This window comes from Toxotes jaculatrix, chromosome 4 (genome assembly GCF_017976425.1).
Source record: "Toxotes jaculatrix isolate fToxJac2 chromosome 4, fToxJac2.pri, whole genome shotgun sequence".
Taxonomy (NCBI): domain Eukaryota; kingdom Metazoa; phylum Chordata; class Actinopteri; family Toxotidae; genus Toxotes; species Toxotes jaculatrix.
This window is the reverse complement of record NC_054397.1, coordinates 12,393,953-12,417,597: the sequence shown is the minus strand read 5'-3', so window position 1 is coordinate 12,417,597 and position 23,645 is coordinate 12,393,953. Positions and strand designations below refer to the sequence as shown.

The 23,645-nt window shown below is 39.5% G+C and overlaps 3 protein-coding genes across 3 annotated transcripts in view; 1 reads left to right on the top strand and 2 right to left on the bottom strand.

Annotated features, from left to right (window-relative positions):
* Positions 1-1,087: 1,087 nt before the first annotated feature.
* Positions 1,088-4,977, bottom strand: tmem134 (transmembrane protein 134). Its single transcript, XM_041035224.1, has 8 exons — positions 4,758-4,977; positions 4,011-4,267; positions 3,854-3,921; positions 3,658-3,744; positions 3,486-3,562; positions 2,856-2,900; positions 1,550-1,603; positions 1,088-1,460 (listed from the first exon to the last, which is right to left on the bottom strand). The coding sequence occupies exons 2-8, from the start codon at positions 4,221-4,223 to the stop codon at positions 1,378-1,380; spliced, it is 627 nt and encodes a 208-aa protein (XP_040891158.1). The 5' UTR covers positions 4,224-4,267; positions 4,758-4,977; the 3' UTR covers positions 1,088-1,377.
* A 1,948-nt stretch (positions 4,978-6,925) lies between these two features.
* serping1 (serpin peptidase inhibitor, clade G (C1 inhibitor), member 1) lies at positions 6,926-11,867 on the top strand. Its single transcript, XM_041036549.1, has 11 exons — positions 6,926-7,033; positions 7,406-7,453; positions 7,597-7,705; positions 7,798-7,962; positions 8,107-8,409; positions 8,664-8,879; positions 9,587-9,730; positions 9,883-10,086; positions 10,167-10,306; positions 10,956-11,178; positions 11,326-11,867. The coding sequence occupies exons 1-11, from the start codon at positions 7,016-7,018 to the stop codon at positions 11,571-11,573; spliced, it is 1,818 nt and encodes a 605-aa protein (XP_040892483.1). The 5' UTR covers positions 6,926-7,015; the 3' UTR covers positions 11,574-11,867.
* A 772-nt stretch (positions 11,868-12,639) lies between these two features.
* Positions 12,640-23,645, bottom strand: part of doc2d (double C2-like domains, delta) — a 30,839-nt gene continuing 19,833 nt past the window's right edge. Inside the window, exons 9-11 of the mRNA XM_041036550.1 lie at positions 19,153-19,234; positions 18,778-18,874; positions 12,640-15,239 (exon numbers count right to left, since the gene is read on the bottom strand). Of these exons, the coding sequence (XP_040892484.1) occupies positions 15,100-15,239; positions 18,778-18,874; positions 19,153-19,234 (319 nt within the window). The 3' untranslated portion in view covers positions 12,640-15,099. The remainder of the gene's footprint in view (positions 15,240-18,777; positions 18,875-19,152; positions 19,235-23,645) is intronic.

Sequence of the window (23,645 nt, the reverse complement as noted above, 5' to 3'; positions counted from 1 at the left end):
TCCTCTAGTGGTATGGAGTTACATCAGTTCAATAGGTTTGTTTGCAGCACTGAAGGATTCCTTTTAAAAAATTCAGCAGCAGCGTGACTTTCCAGTAATTATGTTCCAGTTACTCTGGATCCACAGACTTTGTTGTGGACTAATTTCTATCAAATAAATAGTCCCCCTGAAAACTGCTGACAGCTTTGCATGAATGTTTCTGCATATTAAAAATAACAAGTCTAAAATAAACTTATCTTTTTTTTTTTTTAATGTAAAACTAAATCTGCTGTTTGACTGTCATAATGTGGTTAATAATGTAGTTTGTTGTCACTACCAGTTTGGTAATTCAAATTCAGAATTCTCTTGTGGTTTAAATCAGCCAGAACTGCTGCTAGATAAAACCTGACAAACCTGAGTTTAAAAAACTGACCACAAGACAGTTTGGTTCTGCTGGTTGTCTGTCCTGCAGGGTTGAAAACTACCTGGCACACTGGAGTGAAGTAGTTTTTGATAATAGCAGGGCTCTCGTACCCTAAAAAACTGCACCTTTTCTGTAACAGAAAAGTAGATTTTGGTAGATGACATTCAATCAATTCTTTCGTAGAGTCCTAAAAGAGGGCAAAAAAACGGAAAACTGCAGTGTGGGTGTACAATAGATATGTAGCATCTATATATCATGTCATGTTTCAGCTAGACTGGTTGATTTTATTACCGCATTAAAATTGGTACCTGAAGTACTGTAGCTTTATATATAAATCTTAAAGCTACGGTACTTCAGGTAGCTTTATTTACATAGCTATTTACGTAGCTTTATTTAGGATTTATACAGACTGACACACTGATGTATGTTCTATGGATGGTATGCCATGAGGGAATACATTTTTCACATTCATGCAGAAAAACTTAAGTAAACGCAAAAGACTAAATGCCAGTGTTATTTACTGCCAGTCTCAGAGACACTGTGAATGAAAGCCCAGTACACAAGCATTCATTTTACCTCTTGCTTTGTAAGTTTAAATCTATTCTATCCCCAGTCCAAAGTCTGTAGTCAGGCACACTGAGAAAAGCATGGGTTTGTTTGGAAAACTAACTCAACTGATAGAAATTAAAATATAGAAACGTTTTATTGTAATTTCACAGTCATTATTCACACAACAGAAAACACAGGCAAGACCAATTTCCTTCTTTTTCATGTACACATACAACAACATCAGTTCATGTAGTGGAAACACACTCCAGGCACTGAGTGGTTAAATTAGTAGTGGTCATTACAATGACAAGAAAAAACAATGTGAAACATGTGACAGTATATTTTTTGTTAAAAGTGACAACATACAATTCATTTTAGGGTAACAAACAACGAAATGTGGTGAAAATGAAATGTCTCATAAAATGTTATTTTTCAAAATAAGGTAGGTAGAACAATTTGAAGCCTCTTCTTCCACGGACAGCACAGCTGATATATATCACATGGTACACTGCAGAACACACAGGGAAAGACTCTGTTAATGTCAACACAGCCGAAAGGCATGCAAAAGAATTTATAAGAACCAAAAGATCAATTTACCTCCAGGGATGAAGAGAAGAAATCCAGGAACAAAGAAAATAGCACTTGAAACCCCTGTAAAGACAGTTTCATTACTTAAAACACAGTTGACAATGCTAATCATTGCAGCCACACTTTAAAGGAATAGCAAATATGTGTATTTGTACTCCCTTGCCGGGAGTTACATGAGAATGTCGATACCACTCCACTCTGTACAGTAAATGTGAAGCTACAGTCATGAGATAGTTAGCTGATATTAGCATAAAGACTGGAAACGGGGAAACAACTTGCCTGGCTCTATCTGTGACTTGGTAAATGTCCTTACAGACATCCCAGTACAGTAATTTATTTCTCATTTCTTATTTCTTTCTATTAACATTTGTGTTAATCATAGTAATACAAATACAATCACTGGTTACATACTCTGTAGCAAGAATTATTACTAGTATAGCATGCTGATAACCTATTTGTGTGCTGTTTGCAACATCATGCAGTGATACTCCATAGGAAATGTGTTTTTTTTTATTGTTGTGGTTGTTTTTTTTTTTTTTTTTTAGAAGATTCATTTAATTTTCACCTTTTACCATCTTCTGGATAATCAAAAAATCCCCACCCTGATCTACAACCCACAAGCCCAGCAGTCCTGCGTTCTTTTGGTTCTCCAGCTCTATTTCTCCACACCAGTTGAAAAAGGAGAGCTAGAGGACAAGTGGGACGGGTTGGCCTTGAATGCTGGGGTTAGGAAACTGTGCGCTGTGTCATCAAAAGAACTTTGGCCTTGGAAAAACTGCCGCTTCCTCACCACCAACCCAATGTAATGGTATCACAGGGGCAATATAAAAGACAAGATTACACCTCCAAGCTTTGGTTGTGTGCAAAACCCACATTCAGAGACTCTAATAAAAACGTACAGTTCTAAATGATACCATTTAAAAATGCAGAAAGACAAAGACATCTTCTTGAATACAAATAGAGATATTTTTAATGGTTTTCATTTGTTTGTTTTATGAGTGTTATGACCATTTTGTGGAAAAATGATTTCTTTATGATTTAGTTTCTAGTTTAATTTGTATGTAAAATGTTTCTTTCACATCTTTTCTCATTCTGTATTAGCTCATATACTGTGTGTTTCCTTTACTACCTTTCTGACATTTTAAGCATAACATTTCCTTTGAAACATCCAGCAGACATATTTGGCATAATATGATTGTTTATAACGCTTAAATTATTTCTAATACTCTCACATGAATAATTTGGGCTAACAGACCTATTGAGTCATTTCTGTACACATAAATCAAAAGTTTACCGAAATGTTTTTCTGTCTTACCTGCATTTGGATTGAGCTGTATGACAACACCCGTGAAAATAAGAGCTAAAAATAAAAAAACACACACAATGCAAAAATACATCTGTTTTATCAGTGCTTATTTTTTCATTCATTTTTGTTAACTCTGGCAAAAAAAACAAACAAACAAAAAAACAGTTTCACAGAGGATCAACAAGGGGACAAAGTTCAGTGTGTGAAGTGCCAAGCATGTCATTGACTGGCACAACACTGGATAAACTACCTGGTGTGAAACTGGAAAACTATGACATGTTACCTGAAGCAGGATCTGTATGTTAAATTAGTGGAACATGTTTAGAGCTTCATGTAAAGTGCCTTTGTGCCACATAAAAGAGTTTCTGCACTTTTTAGATTGAAGTCATTTAACCGTAATCGTATGTGTTTCCTCCTAAATTTCTAAATCATCTACATTACATGCTAAGGAGTTTAGAGGGTGAGAGCCATTATGGCCAGACGTTATCATTGTCAACAGCCAGGGGAAACAAATTTAGGAAAACATGACAAAAACACAAGAAAAATGTTCTCGTCAAAGGAGGAATATAGCTGCATCAGAATATTCTGGCTGGATATTTTATATTTTAAGTCTGAGAAACCCTTGTGCATATGACTCACCAACTCCAGTGATGAGGAGAAGGAATGAAGCAAGAACAACTCTTCTGTTTTTCTTCACCAGCGGATGGGACACCCACCTGAGCAACGCATTTTTTTTTTTAAAGTAAGCGAGTTTGTTGTTGTTAATCTCAGTGTGAGTGTGTTTATGTGTGCTTCAGTTGTTTGAACGTACCCACAGCAGTGTGCAGAAAGCTGCGTGACAGAACTCAAGGTGCTGAAGGACCACTGGGAGCTGCAGTAAGACAGAGTTGCCGGGTCACTGTGGAGAGAAAGAGGAAGAGCAGAAATAGACTTCATCTCACACTCAAGCAACATGCAGGCAAAGGAAGAAAAAAAACACATCAATAAGTCCTACTTATTGGACTCACCTGATTTTGAAGAAGTTATTGAAAGAAGAATTACCACTGCTGCCCAAAGCATCTTCATTTTCCAGATTCTAAAGAAACAGCAGATAATAAAAGAGCTGCAGTTTCTAGTAAACAACTTATAGATTTATATTTGTTCACACAGAAGGTGCATGTGTACCTGATACTTCAGGTTACTGTGCTCAGGGGATCCGGCGGCAGCGGGTGAGGGAAGAGCCTGAGGTTTAGAGAAAGTCAGAGGACCAAATGTCATCTCTCCTCCTTCTCTGTCCATGTCTCTGCCCTTCCATCCCTCTGTCTCTCCATCTGACACAGCTCCCTCCTCATCGCCCTCCAATACAAAGGCATCATCAATACTAAACTGTGTTGCCATGGTGATCGCCTCTTACACCCTGAGGTCCTGTAGCTTGATGCTCACTGTGGGTGAAGAGAAAAAAAAAATCAATGTTACTCACAATACATACACTCAGAGGTGTGAAGGAGCAAAAAAGTCTTATGGTATCATTTAGTGGTTACAATCATTGTCAACATAAACTATTTTGCTGCACTAACCCTGCTATACTGCCTTGCAAAGAAAAACAAGTGGAATTATTGAGAGAAAAGTTGGCTTTTTGGACTTTTAATTTCTATTGGTGTCAACAAGGGTGTTTCTCTTCAAAGTACGCGCAAGTATGGAGCTCATTATAAACCATGTAATATTGTTAACCACTATGAAAAAAAAAAGCTAAAGCACTGAAGAACACCACGGAAAATTCCAACTAAACTGCCTAAACCTGGACGACGTAATTGAGTAGATCGGACAAAAGTTGGTCAAAATAAACCAGCGGCTAACTCGTTCTGTTGTTGGTCTCTGCCATTGTTTGTGCTCTTTCCGCTAGTCGATCAGATGACCAGGAGGAAAACTTACTGTCTTAAGTAAATCTTTTCTCCAACGAGGCGAAACTCGACTCCACGTTGTTTAAATAAAGGTCACATATTTGTACACGCCGTGGCAATTCCGTATAAAGGCTTCATACAAATCTTTGTTTAGTTCTTGAGTGCGAAAGACGCTTTTGTAAAAGTTTTGAACCTCTTCCTTTCTTTTTCTTTTTAACACCCGGCACTCGATTGCACACGACTGATTACGCCCAAGGGTCTCGTACTGAGTCAGTCCGCTCAATCGAGGGACAATTTGTCGATCGACCCACTATCTTACGTAAGATTTAAAAAACAGTTGTGGGTGTTTATTCCCAGTAATGTAAAATTTAAAACATTTGTAGCCTTTGAAGTTAATCTTTATTATTATTAACCTGTTTACAATGGTTTAACATTAGCAAACACATTGAACCAAACTCTCCAGTATTTCAATAATGCTCTCACTGGCATATTACGGTCAAGTCCTGTAGGTTACTGAAGTACAGTTTTGAGGTACTTGTACATCAGATACATTTCAGAGAGAAATACTATAGTTTTACATAAGATCTTTACATAAAAGAAGCTATGACAAGTTTATAAAATACAACACTTTGTTTAAAAAAAATTAAGATACAGATAGTGACATACTCTGTGTATTAAGTAACTTATTGCTTTACCCATTTAATGTTTATTTCAGCACTCCTTGCACTATTCCATACTTTGTACCACCCACTTCACCACATCACTGATGTGGTGATGGTTGCCCACTGACACAACATATGCACCTGCATGTGCACCTACATCATATACTGTTGGGAAACTTAATCTGTTGCCATCATATGCTAAACAGAAAGTAACAAGTAATGCAGTTGTCAGATAAATGTATAGTCAAGTAAAAAGCAACAAATTGAATGCCTTCATTTGTCATATTAATGATGTAACCATTAATAATGATTAATAGTGATATTAATGGTTACATCACCATTATTAATGGTTACATCATTAATATCACCATTAATAATGGTGATATTAGACTGCAATCTATAAAGGTTTTGTACTGTTTAGGGGACCACCAAACATGCTATTTGGTCAATTTTATTGAGTTAATTAATTAATTTAAAAAAACAAACAAACACTTAAATATATTATACTCCAAATTAATGTGTCTATAGTTTAAGCCCCTGAATTGGCATCCCACTTGAAAAACTGAGGTACAAAGCGCCAGGTGCCTGTAATGTTCTTTTGTAAATTTGATAGGCTTTTTGCTGCCTAAAAATCCTTTTAACCCATGCAAAAAAAAAAAAAAAAAAATCACAGTAAAGTCATTTATCTTAATCCTAATTATCATGTCGACTTCATTAAATAAAACATCAGATATTATCTATTGAAATTAGGTGAAGAACTAATGTATTAACAAATTTCAAGATGCACAATAACATTATATAATAAATGTTCAAGAAGACATCGAAATATTCAAATTGTTTGAATTTACATAAGATGGAGCAAATGTTTCCCTCAGGAGTGCATACTAAGTTGCACAATATAATAGCACTGATGTAAATGACCTGCAAAGTGAACTGGGCAAAGGAACTCCAGTTTGGGATCAGGATGAGGCCAGTACACTCCAAAACATAAATTAAAAAAACTTTACTTTTAAAAAGTATTAATTAATTTAACGTTCCCATTAAAACCCTTCACTTTGCCTCAAATCACTTTGAAACTTAATTACATGTTACCACTGATGTCCACAAATGCGGCAACACTTTTCTCTACCAATTAGCAAAAAACTCAGTGTGTACTTTCCAATCACTCTGTCGTGTCTGTGTATAGTGCCCCATGCAGCCTTTGACAAGAATCAAATTATGCAAAACACTTCAAGCACGAACATTTTATTATGCAAACTGCGATCTGAAAATGAGCCAAAAAAAAAAAAAAAAAACCTCTGTGAATCCACCCCCAACTATTCATAACTATGACTGTCAAGACTGAGTAGGTATAACTGATAATAAAACCCGGACTGATATCACAAGTAATACATAAATATATCTTTGCAATGCATAAATAAATGCAATGACAGCAAAGTAAGCGCAGGAATAGAAATCATCCCACTTCGTACCTGCTGCCAACATGTGAAATCATGTGGTTTCCAGAAAGTCAGAAGACCAGCATTATGCAAACAAACATCTCTAAGCCAAATATCATAGATTAGTCATTGTTGGTTGCAGTTTACGGGAGCAGTCAGAAGAGGCAGATAAAGTGAACAGTGGTCGGATGTTGAAGATTGAGGAGGTGTGAGTTATTTAATGTTTTTTTTTTTTTTCAGATTTTTATGTTTCATGTACGTTCAACCGCTGAAACGAAGCGATATTACTTACACTGTACTATGCATCACTGTTGTAAACAACTCGACTTTATCTTCTGAAGTTTTGTGAGGGCTTAATCTCTGCCATGAATGTGCTTATTGCTTTTGGAAGTCGTCGATAAATGATCGTAGTTTAAAACTTTTTAATGGTGGCGAATATCACTGTGTTTCACAGGTTGCGCCACACAGCCTATTGATTCTTTTTTCCGGCTTGGTGCCATATTTATTTTGAAATCCTCACTTGCAAAACAACTCCATCAATTTACCAAATGCATTTTACTCCCTTTGCTCTGCCATAGATGAAACTACGGGCCACGCTCTTCCTGTTGCTGCAGCTCATTTTTGAGGTAAACTTACAGAGAGGTTGAATCTGCTCTTTATAGCTCAGGCAAAATGTTTACCAGCATCCTCCATAGCTATTTATTAGTTGGCAAGAAGGTTTGAACCTCATCTTTCTTGAATCTTGAATTTATTGAACTCACTTGTTTAGCTCTCATCATGCACACATCTACGGGTGATACCTGGTTCCACTCTGGAGCTGCCATGTCTCTCGTTCCAAACCGACTTCGATGAAACCTCCATCACCTGGAAATTCAATGGTCTTATTATTTTTCTGTCACTACTCCACCGTCTTCACTATATTACAAAAGTATACACATTTTTAACAGTTTGTTTTTTGTTTTAATAACAGGTGAAGATATAGATGCGCAATCTCAGTCTGGCTCGGTTAGAGTTAAAAAGGATGGCTCGTATCTCTCTATTTCCCCCGTAACTGCTGCCAACGAGGGCGGCTATGCGTGCTTGGTGAAGAGCAACAAGATCGAGTTGATAAGGATATACAACATCACAGTTGATGGTGAGATACACACCTTTCTTTGACAATCATACATGCACTGTTTGTTTACACACGAACACAGTAAGGCAAATTCAAAATGTACATATGCAGCAATCGAAAAAAAGTTGGAATCCAAAAGTGACTTGTTAGTGTTTCTCTCTCCAGCATCAATTGGCTACACCATTAAGGTAGAAGAAGGCTCAACTGTGCACCTCCCCTGTCATTTTCCGCGTGACAGCCCAGTCCTGGCCAATGCACTCTGGTTCAAAGAGACAGATGGTGGCAAGAGGACAAAGCTGAATCTTGAAGATGATTCAGCAGGTGATGACAAGAGACTGGATCTGCTTTATCCATTTGACTATGATCAGACCATGGTACTCAAAGACACCACGATGGAGGATACTGGAATTTACTACTGTGAATCTGCAGATGGGGAGAAGCTCAGCACTGTATACATTATTGTTGAAGGTAGGCTTTAGCGATCTTTTCTACCTGCTGCCATGTTACTGCACAGTCCATTCAATTTGTAACCATTTAATTCTTAAAGTAAATGACAAACCTGAATGAGCCCTAAATGAGTAATCACTTTAACTGCAATAAATGCATGATAAAGCCATAATATACACTAAAATACAGTGAACTACATAAAGATGTCATTTCTAAATTATGTTGAGGTATTGTTATAAAAAGTAGGAACAACATTTATGTGTATTTTCTTTCAGTTGGTCCTACTACTACTCCTTACTCGTGCACAAGATTCCCCACAGCATGGGAGCCATGCCAGGACGAAAACAGTCGCACAGGGGAACCCATTTTGCAGGAGTCCATGGCAGAGTTTTCAATGAACCTCTACTCTTACATCAGAGAGTCATATCCCTCGAGCAACGTTCTCTTTTCTCCTATCAGCATCAGTGGATTGCTCTCCCATTTGTTGCTTGGTATGAGAAGGGAAGCGAGTTCTTATTTGTTTTTATCAGTTTGACGATTCTTAATTATGCTTAAATAATTATCAAGTCTGGTGATAGTTGACATTTTTCTTAATATCAACCAATCCCAAGAAAAGACCAGAACCAACAATGAATTGAAGTACAGCCTGTGTGTCCCAAGCAAGATATATCTTCTTCCTCTGTGCCACCAACCTCCATTTGAACTACACAGTCTCAACATATGTACACATGTTCCTTACAATGAATATGGGCACTATAGTTTACTTGAGCTGATCCCTTAGAAATATTCACCAGTTACCCAAATCCACTACTGAAAATGGTTTTCAGATATTTAGAGCTTCACTGGGAAAAAATGCTGTAGGCTTGTTGCTGAGTGTGGCTATGGACGCTGGAGTGTGTTGAGAGATGAACACATTATTCATTTTGGTCGGTGTTTGTGCCATTTGTTGGCATTAAGAAAAATGTAGAATGATGCCAGGCTTGGCCTTTAAGATTCTTTGGTCTAACAAGCAACATCATCGTTTTGTTGTCTGTGTTCATGTAGACAAGAAAACATTTATGTAACTTGGAATTTACTTTTCTAACTTTGAAATGTCAGAGCGGTTTTCGCCTGCTTGTATTAAATGTTAGACACACCTTGCAGCACATAAAGATATATCTTTCTATATTATGACATTTCCTTGTTGTGTTACCGTCAGGTGCAAGGGATCACACCCGCAAAGCCATTGAGAGGGCAGTCTGTGTTCCTCACGACTTCCACTGTGTTCACTTCCAGATGAAGAAGCTGAGAGAGAAGCTGGCCAGCTCCTTGCAGATGGCTTCTCAGATCTACTATAGCCCACGTACTACTATCACAGAGTGAAGTGCACCAAACGGTCACTCTGTAAAGAGAAATGCAATCAAAGAGAAAGATGCAGAGATGTGAGTTCATACAAAAGCAAAAAGGACATTTATCTCTGTAGCTCATCACGTTTTTTTGTGTTCTTTTCCTTAGAAATGAATCTCAGTGAGTCCTTTATTAACCAGTCCATTGAATTCTACGAAGTGGAGCCCACCAGGCTGCTGGAAAACAGCACAGAAAACACACAGATGATCAACACCTGGGTGGCAAATAAAACCAAAAATAAAATCAGGCACCTGGTTGACTTCGTTTCACCCAGTACACAGCTGATGCTGCTCAACGCTGTCTCCTATAGCGGTCAGTAAAGTGTGTGTGCACAAGTGTCTGTGCATGTGAGAATGGTTTAAACTAATAAACTGTGTGTATGTGTGCATCAGGTCAATGGATGGTCAAGTTTGAGCCGAAACCAAAGAAGGGTATGTTCACAAAACTGAATGGTGATATGGTAAAGGTGCCTCTCCTCCATCACCAGAAATACATGGCGGCTATGGCGTATGTGGTTGAGCTAAAGGCACAGGTAACAAACACACATCCACCTATTCACATACTATATACATCAGCTGTGAGATACTGAACTAAGTGAAAGGCAACTAAGGTACTCTCTCCTAACTCAGTCAAATCTGACTACACAGACATAGTAGACACATTTTTACAGTTTCTGAGGATAAAATAATCTCCAATGTCACCCTTAAATATATGTCCACAAAACTGCTCAAAAATCATGTCACTGAAAAAAGATACTCATTCTAACTGACCTGAATATCATCGTGCTTTTCATCGTTTTATCAATTATCCTATTTTCTTTAGTATCAAAGTAATACAGTTGATAGTTGATGGTTACACTGTAAACAGAAATGGTTAATAGCTAATTCGGCATACTTTTAATGGCGCCAATTTGCCAAATATAAACAAATATAGGCTAAAAAAAATAGTGCCCTAGTTGTAGCTTAAGGCTAATTGTACTCCATGGCAACGCTGACCTTCCTGTTTGCAGCACTTTTGGAAACAAAACCGAAGATCATGATTATCCCCCAAATCGCAAAGAATTACATTAACTTTTTTTCACGTTACATCAAAAATATTTTTTTACCTTATGAAGTAAACAGCAACCTAGACAGAAATCCGCATCAGTGTAAAAACACCTGTCTTGTTCATTTTGCCAACAGGTGGCGAGGTTTGCTCTCTCGGGTGACAGCAGTCTTTACATCCTGCTGCCTCGCTCCAACAAAGTGACTGACCTGCAGCAGGTGGAGGAGAGGATGACGGACACAGCTGTGCTTCAAATGATAGAACACATGAGAACCATACCTCCTCAGCATATCGAGGTTACCCTGCCCCAAATCAAGCTGGATGCCCAGCCAGACATGAACTTACTTATCAAGAAATTAGGTTTGCTCATCTTGTAGACAGCCATTAAGTCCTGTTTGTGAAATGCATATTCCCATGTTCTCTTTCATTTCCCTGTATGTGATAAACTTATTTTTTATTATTTCCCACCATCATCTTTCCAAACTTTTCTGTCTTTTCCCCAAACAGGACTGGCGTCCCTCTTTGAGGATGCCAACCTGTGTGGCCTCTACACTGAAGAGAGGGTGGTTCTGGACGATGCCAGACACAGAGCCTTCCTGACACTGAATGAACAAGGAGTAGAAGCCGGCAGCGTCACCTCTGTATCGTTCTCTCGCTCCTTCCCTGCCTTTACTGCCTTGCGTCCTTTCATCTTGCTGCTGTGGAGCGACCAGGCCAAGGTGCCATTGTTTATTGGCAGAGTCACTGACCCCTGAACAAGAGAAAAGGTTGGGGCAGACACAAAAAGAAGGAGGAGGTGGAAATGTAACAGAGGCACATGAGCAGAAAAGAAACAAAGATGCCTGATATAGTTGAAATATAAGTAATCTAATTATGTCAGTATGCTTTTTTTCCCCCAAAATTCAGTTGATTTTTCAAAACTAGATATAAAAATACAAATTCAGTATCAGTGTTGCTTCATGTAGTCACTAAAATGAGCTTTACAAAAACATATACACAGGTTTGGATGTGGAATGTTTTCAGAGATGATAAATAAACACATACTCACATATGCTGCCTGTCTTGTTTTTGAGGAACTGAGCACAGTGTGGATATTCAAAGGGAGACAGACGAGCACTGAAACAAGTTCAATTTATTTTGCCAAGTAGTTACACAAACCCACCACAAGATGGCAGCCATACTGTGTGATTGACATTGACGTTGAATACACAGGGACTGCAGTAGTGAATTCCCATCTCACTCCGATCTCAGCCTTCCTGCATCATCACAACTGATTTCAATGTAAGGAAGACAAGTGTCAAAATCTGTGACAGTAAAGGTTTTTTTTTTAAAGCAATAGCTCGCTTGGTAAAGCACAGCAACTGAGCAGAAAATACCCTGAATCATCGTATTCACAAACAAATACACACTGATGGTAAGAGACTGAATGGATGGCATAGACTGTAAACACATCAGCATTCAGAGTGATCTATTATACAAGCTGATGGTGATCGCTAAACATGCAGCTGTATTGCAGATAAAATGATTACATAAGCTAAGCAGGGTCAATAGACAAGATGCAGAGAATTTGGTGACTGTAAACAAAACCAACAGATCCAGAGACAGGAGTAAACAACCATCCAGCCAGACACGTGAACTCTGTTAGATCACTTTCACCCAGCCTAACCCCAAAACCCCAAAGTTTTCCCAGAAATGCATCTTTGATGCTTGGATAACATGATGTTATTGTTTTGGTTTGATTATCTCACTGCTGACGCACTGGGAGTTTTGATGTGCATAGAGAAAGTACAGAATAAACCCACCGTCCTTGCCCAACCCTCTTTTTTAAAAAAAAATCCTTTTAATGTCTAACTTAAAATGCGTTTCAGTTTACTGTTGTAGCATATAGTTTAGTTCCAAGCTTTCCAAATGCCCAAGCCCTTTTTATTCGAAACCTAATTCACCACCGAAGGATCCATTTTTTTGCAGTCAACGATGAGACATTCACAAGGTTGTCGAAGGACACCAAGAATATGAGCAGCCGGATCGATTCAACAGTTAGAAAAGTCCCGGAGGCCACTGACTGACTGTGCGTAGGCTTTTGTGAACCATTGTATGGCCAGAGCAATAGTGATAGATGAACCGCGGGAATGCATTTGATATCTTGGCAGGCATTAATGGAATTCAGCAACAAGCTGGCCCATATACACCATCAATATGCAGATATGTGCATCGAGACACATAACACACGTAGGTTATTAAGTGTGCAATCAAGCATAGCTTCTCAATATCTTGGATCTTGGTCTATGATTATCCACTGTCCCCCACCAACAAATATGTTTCCATGCAGGGTGTAATCTCATTTTATCACCTGAGGTTAAAACACGAGGGGGCGGGGGGGGGGGGGGGGGGGGGGGGGGTGCTCCATTCTCTATGTCTGCCTTTCTACTAACTGCACACAGTTTATCTCAGCAGGCAATCCTATATTCCACAGACATGGACACAGTAGTCCCAGCGGTCCTGTCTCGTGTCCAAAGAATTAAATATGTGCCACTATAGACCTGATATCTAACAGGTCAGAAATAATGGGATGAACTGATCACATCTGATGGGTGAAGCAGATTTCAGCCAATTTTTTCTCACACATGGAGAGGCTTCTAGGGTGAATTGGGGGGCTCTATTCTCATAGATCAGATAACAGGACCAATCAAATGCCTGAATTTTCAAATAATATATTACTGGTAAGATATTGCTGTGCAGAAAGAAAATGTTACATCATCTGTGACTCTGCTGGAGCTGAATTTGAGTCACTGAGGTAAACTCGCTTGGATCCTGTTGAAATCTGGTTCATAATGCTGGAGTGGAGCAAAAGTACAAACAGTACTTCCAAAAGCAATATCCGTTCTGTCTGCCACGGACACAACGTTAGCCTTTCATCAGAAAAGTCAAAAAGAGCGGTCAGAGGTTATGTATCAAGACATATCCCATTCTTCACGTGGCTCTATGACTGTCTGGCAAGGGGAGAGAGGGATGGCAAAGGTCTGACACACATGATTGACAGCTTGTCAGTGTCCTTCAGCCAGAGACACTCACACCACTGAGGCCTGTGGTGGTGGCAGAGGATTTCTCTCTTGTATGTGTCTTTCTTGTCCTTTGTTATTATTTCTTCACACCTCTGTGCTTCTGAAGTTGGAGACATTTAGAATGGGGCATGATATGAATACAGATAGAAACACACTACACAGACAGTAAATGTAGGCACTCATATTCTCATAGCCCTCATCCACACACACACAAAAACACACTCTCTCTCTCACACACACACACACATGCTGACATGTTAATGTCTGATATGAAGGTGTATAGAGAGCCACTGTCACTGAAAGTCAATGAAAAGACGTAAGAACCAGAACACCAAAACAGTAAAGGTACAAATCCACCAAATGGATCATTTTGTGCTTTATAATACGGTGTGTTTTGTTTTGCATCAGATCAACAACCACTAAAATAGAGACTTCTCAGAACAGAATCACCCTTTTATAACATCCCCACTCCTGTAACTATATACCACATTATGAGTCACTAGGGTGCACATACTGCTGGCCCCCTTTCACTGAATGAATTTTGAGTACATTAGTCTCAAATCTCTTCATTGGGTGTAAATTTGAATGACAGAATATGAGCAACTTCCACAATACAGTAAGGTCTAAAGCACAATTTTGTGAGTATTGTTTTGTTACGTCAACACTTTAATGAGGACATCGTCACAATTTTGGTTCACCTTTAAAAAAATGATTTCAGATTACACCTTATTACCATCACTAATATTAGTATGAATATCATATACTAATACTTGGTGCTGTAATTATTGGCATTATATGAAGGATTTTCATTTTTAACATTATTATTATTGCATGTTTTATCCTTTGCTCTTATTACTGCTTGACTTGGTCCAACCATCACTCAGTGAGACAAACGTGAGTGTGTGTGTGTACTTATGCTTTTGTCTTTGTGAGGTATTTGAGTCACAGACCTTTGGGAGTGAGGACATTTTGAGAAAGTGAGGACATTTCGGCTGCTCCTCACTTTCTGACACACATTTAAAAGGCTGTTTGAGGGTTCAGGTTAAAATTAGGTCAGGGTTAGGGTAAGGTTTGGGGTTAGGCGTTTAGTTGTGATGGTCAAGGTTAAGGTAAGGGGCTAGGGAATGTATTATGTTATTGAGTGCCCTCACAAAGATAGAAGTACAAGTTTGTGTGTGTGTGTGTACATATGTATGTATGCATGAGTGTCTTGTGTAATCTAGTCCGGTTTGTCACTGCTCGGGGCTCCTTGCTGTGTGAGCGTATGCCAGTACTCCACTTTCTTCCCTTTGTTTTTGAGACAATCGAACCAGTGTCTGAGTCTCTGTCCACTTGCATTGATGCCCAGCTCCACTCCACCTGAAACCAGGGGGAGACAACAGAGAGGAGTCAGAAGGTGAGGGGAAACTGGTAGCGGGTGAGAAACATGGGTGACGAAAGGAGGAATTTAGAGGATGCTAGAAAAGGAACGACAGAAAGAAAAACCAGTTGAAGAAGCACTCAGATCCTCTACTTAAGTAAAAGTACCAATACTTACTACCTGGACTTCTCTAGCTTTTTCAGAATCTATAGCTGCCTGAAATATAACAAGCCCAAAGTAAACACTGCAAGTACATTTCTGAATAAATGTACTTAGTAGCTTTCTTACTGGTGACAGACAGGTATATTGTTTTTTTGTTAAAATCTAATATTCAACGTACATCAACATTTATGCTAATAAAAATAGTTCTTATTTTACACACAGACAGACATGGGAGCAAAGAAAGAAACAAATGGATATTCAAGACATATTCCTCCAGGCAGAGAGAAAGAGCAACAGACAGGTAGCTGGGGAATTACAAGAAAGAGAGATTTAGATAACAAAAGATTTATTGAAAGAGCGTGGCCACTGAATGCGATGGCTGGGGGGAATAAATATTCAGAAAAGCAGGAAATGACTCAGGTGAAAGTGAGTGGAGGTGATGGAGGCATCGGTGGAGAGGCAGACTGGAAGTCAGAGAGATGCAGGCAGTTGTTGCACCGGGGTTATTACAAAGCCATTCCCTCGGCTGTGATTGCACAGTTAATGAAGCATGAAGTTTTAAACAGGGTATTTTGGAAATGCTAGCCTCTAACAGCGCCTTGGAAAATGACAGCCCCAAGCAAACAAGGTTTGATTGTTGAGCTGCGACTCTGAGAGCACTGCCTGAGATGCTGCTGCTGGGAGGAGAGGTGCAGCCTTCAAGTGCCTGTATCCTCCTTCTCTTTCCTCTGACAGACACACAACTTGAAGAGCAGGTCTAAACCTGTTGACAGAGTTTCGATGGGATAATCACGCACAACACTTTGTCACCTCCGCCCCCACAACACTCCCACCAGCTTCGAACAGAGATCGATGGAGTGTTCCCTGAGCCTACGGGTTGCTAGTGACAAAGGAACGGTCTGCTATCCTGATGTGTCTTGGGGGACAAAAGAAGGATGAGGAACCGGAGAGGAGATGACACAGACCTAAGGTGAAGCTGCACAGGGGAGCAGATGTGCACCAACACTCTCACAGGTTTTACCCTGTTCCCTGTCTGCTTATCTGTAGACAAAATCCTCCTCGGCTGCACATCTGTCTCAGTCAACAATCAGTAGATATACAAGTTGTGGTGAACAAAGTATCTTGCAGAGCATCAGACCTGGAGGCATCAGCATGCTTCAAAGGGCGTTCTCATCAGATCATGGGACAGCGTCTGAATCCGTCTCTCCCCACATCTTTCCCTTTCCTGTCGAAGGGTTGTATCTGACAACTTTTGTAACTTTCCAAGACCACCAGGTGTATGTAGATGAGAGAATATGCAGAATTTGAACCTTACTGTCAAACTCTCTTTTAAATTTTCTCACACAACTGCTTCCCTCACATTTTGTGTGCTTCACCAGTACATGAGTGCGGCGGAATGAATGCCTCTGAAGAGAAAATGTCCCAAAGTGTGCAGCATCATCCACATTTGTGCAAATTGGCTTTTTGTCCCACTTTCAAGTGTGTCTATTCGGAACAAGAACAAATACTTTTGCCTTAGATATGTGCATATGACACTTTGGACGAACTGCTTTGTTTGAAGCATATGAAACTAATTAAAAACCAGCACATTAAATACTCTTTTAAACACTGCTTTGAATACAGTCTGTTCAAATTAGGTTTCATTTTAGTGATCAGCAATGACAGACCTGAAAGGTCTGGTAAATTACTTGCAATTTTCAAACTAAGACTTGTGACTTGCCCTTTAGGACCTGAGCCTTGGATTGAAACTTGTTTTGACAAGACCTTTGACTCAAGGGATTTGACATGGAATTGCTTCATTTGGCCTGAGACCTGACTTTGACTTGAACCAAAACAAAGATGGATACAACTTTGCCTCTCTTTTAAAATACCAAATCCAATACCTCCACTCAAAATGTCCTCTGAGTACCAATCCAAAACCAATCCCATGCAGTGAGGTATGAATCTGTATACCTTAGTGCATGAAATTGATTAGAAACATTTTTATGAAAGGTAACAAGGTAAACTGAGGTAGCGACCCAATGTGCCTAAATGAATATATGTTACTTACAGCTGAATCACTGAATTTTATAATGGCACTGATGAAGAAACTGTATTTCATGTGGATCAATCACAACATGGCTGATACCTGATCTGCTTATTAAGATCAGTCCCAGTGCTCATACTGATCTGGCATATCGGACTGGCTCATCCTCACTTTGGACTTGATTTGGACTTGTCTCGATTGACCTGAGACTTCACTTGCACTAAAATACTTAAAAATAAGCACTATCTATTTTGTGTCTTTCTTTGGCAGTTGTATTGTGTTTTCTGCAAGCTTTCAGTTTTCCTGCAAGATGATATTAGACATTGTAAATGTAAAACAACAAGGCATACTCAAAATCAAAGGTTTAGATTGAGTCCAGGGTGAAGATGAAATTTCCAATCTCTTTTTGTGCATCGATTGCTCCCTCAAGTCATCTGCTTGATTTATTGCCTGTGTTTTGTTGTGTACTCTTGCCCTCACATTTTTTCTCTCATTGTTCAGCTTTTTCTTTGATGTATCTCTGAAATCTCACCTTTTACCATCTGACATCCTCTATATCTTCTGCTAAGCCTATTAGCCCGATTGTTATTGCACTCACTCTTAATGCAGTGGCATTGTGCGCGCTCGGCCTCTTTATCAACTCGTTTTCTCTATTCTTCTTTGTCTAAGTGTCATTTTTCTCCCTGCCTCAATTAACATCACTGGCAAGCTGCTGTAGCTAAACCTGTAATGATAATGGTCAAGGGAATGGCTGTTATCTGGGGCTGTACGTTAGACTGATGGCCTTTTCTCCCAGCAGGGCTAATAACTCACTGGGCTTATCTAAACACCGGGTGTCTCCCACCAACCCACCCACCCACTGCCTCACTCACATATGAACACATACGCATTAGACAGAGTAAAACACTTTGATCTGAAGGTCTTCAGGCTCACAGGGTGGTAATCCATTCTCACTGTGCATCCCCACTAGTGCCCCATAACTCCCTAAGCTCCCATTGCCGTGATATATACACCAGGCCATGCCAAAGCTGTTTAGCAGTCTGATGAAGCAGCAGTGATCTGATGTACTAAGACCATGAGGGATGGGGGATCTGGACAAAACGTCTTCCCTTTTGACTTCTAAAGCCTTTCCATTTCCTTTTCCACTCTCTCAAACTCTCCTTTGCTCACTCAATCGTTCTCCTCAAGCCTCATAATTACCCCTCATCTCTCCGTGTTTTTTTTTTTTTTTTAACTCCTCTCTCCACCCACGCTCGGCCTGGTTTTTATGTTTTCTGCAGTTGCATCAGTTTCATTCAAACACTTCCTCTCCACTCCTCCCCACCACATCACAGTTTCTCTCAGCCTACCTATGAAGTCGTTGCTCATTCCCAAGTCGTAGTCCCACACGGAGATCTCCAGGGTTTTCTTTGCCAGCTGGTCCAGAGGTACTTCATATGAAAACTCCTGTGCAGGTGGCACACACAAGAGCATATTTACATCAATGATTCATAAACACAGGAGTTGAAAGGAAATGAATTTGCAATTTAGTGCATTTTTTAGTAGAAACATGCAGATTGAGGCTGAGAACACATTCAAGAAGAATGTTAAATTTGAAGCACTTTTAAAAAGGTATGCTTAATTGCCCTGCTCTACACAACAGGAAGTCATTTGGAGCTCAGAAGATAAATTAAACAAGCTTCCAGGTGTACTCTGGTTATTTGTGGAGCAAGAGACACGCTTACCTCATTGAATTCAGGGTTGAGAGTCTTTTTCTTCACAGAAGTCTTGTACTTGGACTTTTTTCCCATATCTGGTTGCAAGATGCTGAGAAATAGAGAAAGATGCCATGAGGACATTAAATTATCAGTATCTTGTGCACTCTTTAAGTTGTGTCCAACCTCAGCACAACACATAGCTTAAACTTAAAGAAATAGTTTGACATTTTGGCAAATAGACTAATTTGCTTTTTTTCCTGAAAGTTAGATGAGAAAATTATTACAACTCTCATGCCTTTCCAGCATTCAACATACAACTACAGCCAGCAGCAATTCGTTTACAAAGTGAGGCTACTCGTTTCCCTTTGTTTCCAGTCTGTATGCTAAGCTAAGCTAAGCACAAGGGACTGATGCTGGCTGTAGCTTCAGATTTATCTTGCAGAGATGAGAGTGGTCTCACTCTTTTCATCTAAGTCTCTGCAAGAAAGTGTATTTCCCAAAAAGTCAAACTCTTTCACTGGTTCCAGCCTGGTTGTTGTCCATGGGTATATTGCCGTAAAGAAATGAATCCATTTCTTTACCATTTCATTTACAGGTACAACTGTAAACACAAGGCTTGTAAAATAGAGATCTTCAAACACATTTTACCTTTAAAACAGGGTCAGAACATTCATCATTTCAGAGAACCAAGTAATTAATCCATGAATTTATTATCTTTTGCCCTGCTGCGACTGTAACCCTTGCTGAATGGCAGAAACAAAGGGAGACAGAAAGTTTGCAAAATCTATTGTTGAGATAATTCTGACCCAGAAGTCTTTTGAACAAAGGCGGGGGGACAGTGAGTTAGTGAAAAAGAAAGAGAGGGAGAGACAGTAGACCACGGCAAGATCACAATCATGCCGATGTTGGAGGGGTATACGCTCCAGCGAAGAGGCAACAGAAGGATTGCTAGAGGGCAGTGGGAGTCATCATCAGCATAAATTCTAAGTCAAGATGTTCAGGCGGTGAGATATCTCACTCTTCCAGCCGCCCCCCCTCGCCAGTGACGAATCTTAGCCTGACAGCTGATGCATGAGATGGGCTTGGGGCTGTCACTGCAGAGTCGGAATCAGAGCGAGTGAAGGATGGAGGGATGGAGGTAGAGAAGGAATTGGAGGAGGAAGAGGAATTGATAGAAAGCAAGGTGGTGGCACAAAGACTCAAATCTGCCCAGTGCTAAAATGTTATTTTTTTTCGTGATGTGAAATGATCTGCCAAAGCTGCAGTTATCAGAGACAATTATGACTACAGTCCTTCTTTTTGTTGACAACTTAAAAAAAAAGCAAGAACTCACATTCTTAAAACTTATAACCATTTTTAAGCAGCACTGAACAGAGGAGTTTCAAAATTAGAGTTTACCTAATGTTTACAGCCTTGTTTAGTTTCCTACAGTAGTGTTTAGGGGACTGGAAAGATAGATGCCAGGATGCCAGCAGAGGCAAGATAAATCAGAGGGATCACAAGATTAGTAATGGATAAGATACAAACTTATGTGACATGCATCAAAGTTTTCTCCAAGTTTTGCGTTTTCCTCAAGAAATACTCAATATTTTTAGCAAAATAAAACAAAACATTAAGTAAAAATCAATCTTTGGTTGAACTGCTCCCAACTCACTCACTAAGCCCAGGCCACCAGACTGCTAGTGGGCAGTGCTGTGGTCCATAAGTCAAAAAGGCTGGGAACCACTGTCTAATCAATATACAAAGCTTTATTCTCACTGAGCGGCCAATCTTACTTTGTGACTGTCACTCAAACCTGCATTAATTGATTTTTTTGTGACTACGTTTGTGGGGCACTACATCAAGCTATTAACACCACACTGACATTTTATCACATCATAAAGTTGTTATGGTGGACATGTTAGCAAACAGTTAACCACTTACACATTCAGTAGACACTGAGCAACATTATCATTCAGTTGGAGTCGTGGTTTTGGACACCAGACAAATGTAAGTCCAATACTCACTCTCCACCTGCTCCAGAGGGAAATATCCGGTTTTTAGCAGGTAGTATATAGTTTACCAGAGCTTTTTTCACTGAAAACAGCTGCTTGCTTCACCTGAAAATCACTTGATGAGATTTGTAATATTGAACCAAACAGTAAAGTTGCAGGCAAAAACAAATGACCTGAAAGCTGCTAAAATACTCTGTGGACCTCAGGGAAATTGTAAGCCGAGTACAGTCTCAAAGCTGAGTCACCCCAGATTTAATATGAGGAAGCTTCTAGGAAAGTTTTGGCATGGTTTTACGCATCTGATGTGGACAGTGTGTCTGTCTCTCCTCTTTGAGAAAAAAAAAAAATCTTTTAAATCTGAACGCCTCAAAAGAAGTCCCCACAAGTAATAAACTAACTGAAAACCTATTAAAACCCAGGTCACACTGTTGTTCCAGTTTGAGTCATTCAGCTCATGAAATGTTACCAAACAATGTCCTGTCAGCAGTCACAGGCTCAGTTCGATGTTTACTGAATTTTAAAAGGTCATTTTCTCCATTAGCTAATCAGCATTTATCCTCCAAAATACCTGGTGCTTTTACAATGGTCTGCCTGTCTTCACAAGAAAAGGAAAGGTAAACTGGAAGAAAAGAAGGAATCAATTGAGAGAGGCAGCCAAACAAAGCGTCTATTTGACCAGCAGTGTGTGAGAGGGTGAGGTGAAAGCCTGGGGGACATCTCAGTCTGAGCTGTGCCAAATCACATTTTACATACAGCTCCAAGGCAGCTCAGACAGGGGAATTCCAATTTCCAGAATAACAAAACATCATTTGACAGCAACATTCATAACAATGATAGGATAAATAAAAATATATTCCGTACAGCAGCAACCAAGCTATGCTCGAATTACCATAGAAAATTCAATGTGAAGAATAATTCATAACATGGGAGGCTGGTCCACAGAGATATGAGAGGATTATCCCCTCAGTTTTTTTGTTAGCTGTTCCCTTAAAAAGTAGGTTGTTCGCTGCAGAATAAAGTAAAGTAACCATACATTTCTGTGCTGTATTCTTCTGCCATTTTAGCTCTGTGTCACCAGCTTTCCTCTGAATGATAAGGTTCACAGGGACTGACAGCTGTTGTTCGCTAATACTCATGATGGTGTTTCAATACTGTTCATGAGATTAACTGTATTTCTTATATGGAGCAATATGAGCAAGCAAGGACAAATCATGTTAGGCATGACCCACAACCTGTACACATTATGTAATAAACTCTGATGCAGCAACACCACTGCAGCCTCAAAATTAACACCTGTCTGCTGAGATGATTAGATTCAAAAAGGCAGGGTTGTGGCAGGGTTTGCTGCATGTGTTAGACATGTATTGAAAGTGTTAATGAACCATGTTGTCTACTGTGCACACAAGACTTACAGTAGCTGACTTGTATATTACATATCTGTTTGTTTCTATCAGAATTTTTTTTTCTTTTCTTTTAAATGATAGACAGGTTTTTTAAAGTATGTTTCATTTGTCTTTGCCCAACATACCATTTTATGTCACAGCAGCCATATCGCATAGTCACAGGACAATTTTACAAGTGAATAAATTTGGTGCCTAAAACCGTCCTGACAGGTTTAGGTTTGGGAGAAACAAACAGAAGAACAAGAGCATCCCTGTAAACGAGGGAAAGAAAAACAAAAACCCTGAGAAGTGACAGGGAGAGATGAGCTAAAAGGAGCTGGCAATAAAAACAGCAACACCAACACCAACCCAAAGATGTTATGACACAGAGATGCAGAAATTAAAAGAATAAAAAAGGTGATAGAGAAGATGTTTGACAACTAGAAAAGAAGAGCTAAATATACTGTGTGCCTGCTGCAGAGAGGAGTTATGATTTTCACTTCACACCAGGTTTCAGAGCAAAAGAGAGAGAGAACAAACACTGTAAAGCGTGGCAGTGTGCTTGGTCAGCAGGAAATATCTGACATGTTTTGCACTTTTTCTGCTTTCACATGTCTTTTTCCTGACAGAATATACTGTATATACATTTTAGGTAACAAGTGAAGCGCAGGGGAGCGAAGTGTGGGCCCTTCTGAAGGATGTGCACTCATTTAGCCCTTAAAATGCTAATTTGTCCTTTTAAATGGAAGACAAATTAGTTCTGAGATAATTCTGACCTTGTGTCACTTGAATGGCTTTGAAAGGCTGATTGAGAGTCTCAGAGAGAAAAGACCAATTGGAAAGGCCTTCTGGGCAACTGCACTGACACACACACACATACACACACGCACACATAGACATGGCATGGATGAAGAGCAACTGGCATCAAGATCAGCTTAGTTACAGATTTCTCAAGAGGACTACTGGTGTTACAGCTGCAGGACATCACCAAACTGACAGTGAAGTAAGTTAGAAAGCTTGCTAAGCAAATTATGTAGACTTATTTGCTCAGTGTACTCTAGAGATGTAATTCCCCTGTGCCAGCAATACATTCACCCCCATTCACCCCCATTTTTCTTTTTTTTCTGTCTAAAGTTAACTTCAC

Excerpts from the sequence above, each read along its gene's own strand:
- tmem134 (XM_041035224.1), bottom strand. The coding sequence starts at position 4,223 with ATGGCAACACAGTTTAGTATTGATGATGCCTTTGTATTGGAGGGCGAT. Across the intron at positions 3,922-4,010 it reads ACAGTAACCTGAAGTATCAG|AATCTGGAAAATGAAGATGC; the intron begins GTACACATGCAC and ends CTGTTTCTTTAG. Across the intron at positions 1,461-1,549 it reads TCTTCTCTTCATCCCTGGAG|TGTACCATGTGATATATATC; the intron begins GTAAATTGATCT and ends TGTGTTCTGCAG.
- serping1 (XM_041036549.1), top strand. Across the intron at positions 8,410-8,663 it reads TGTATACATTATTGTTGAAG|TTGGTCCTACTACTACTCCT; the intron begins GTAGGCTTTAGC and ends ATTTTCTTTCAG. Across the intron at positions 8,880-9,586 it reads GCTCTCCCATTTGTTGCTTG|GTGCAAGGGATCACACCCGC; the intron begins GTATGAGAAGGG and ends TGTTACCGTCAG.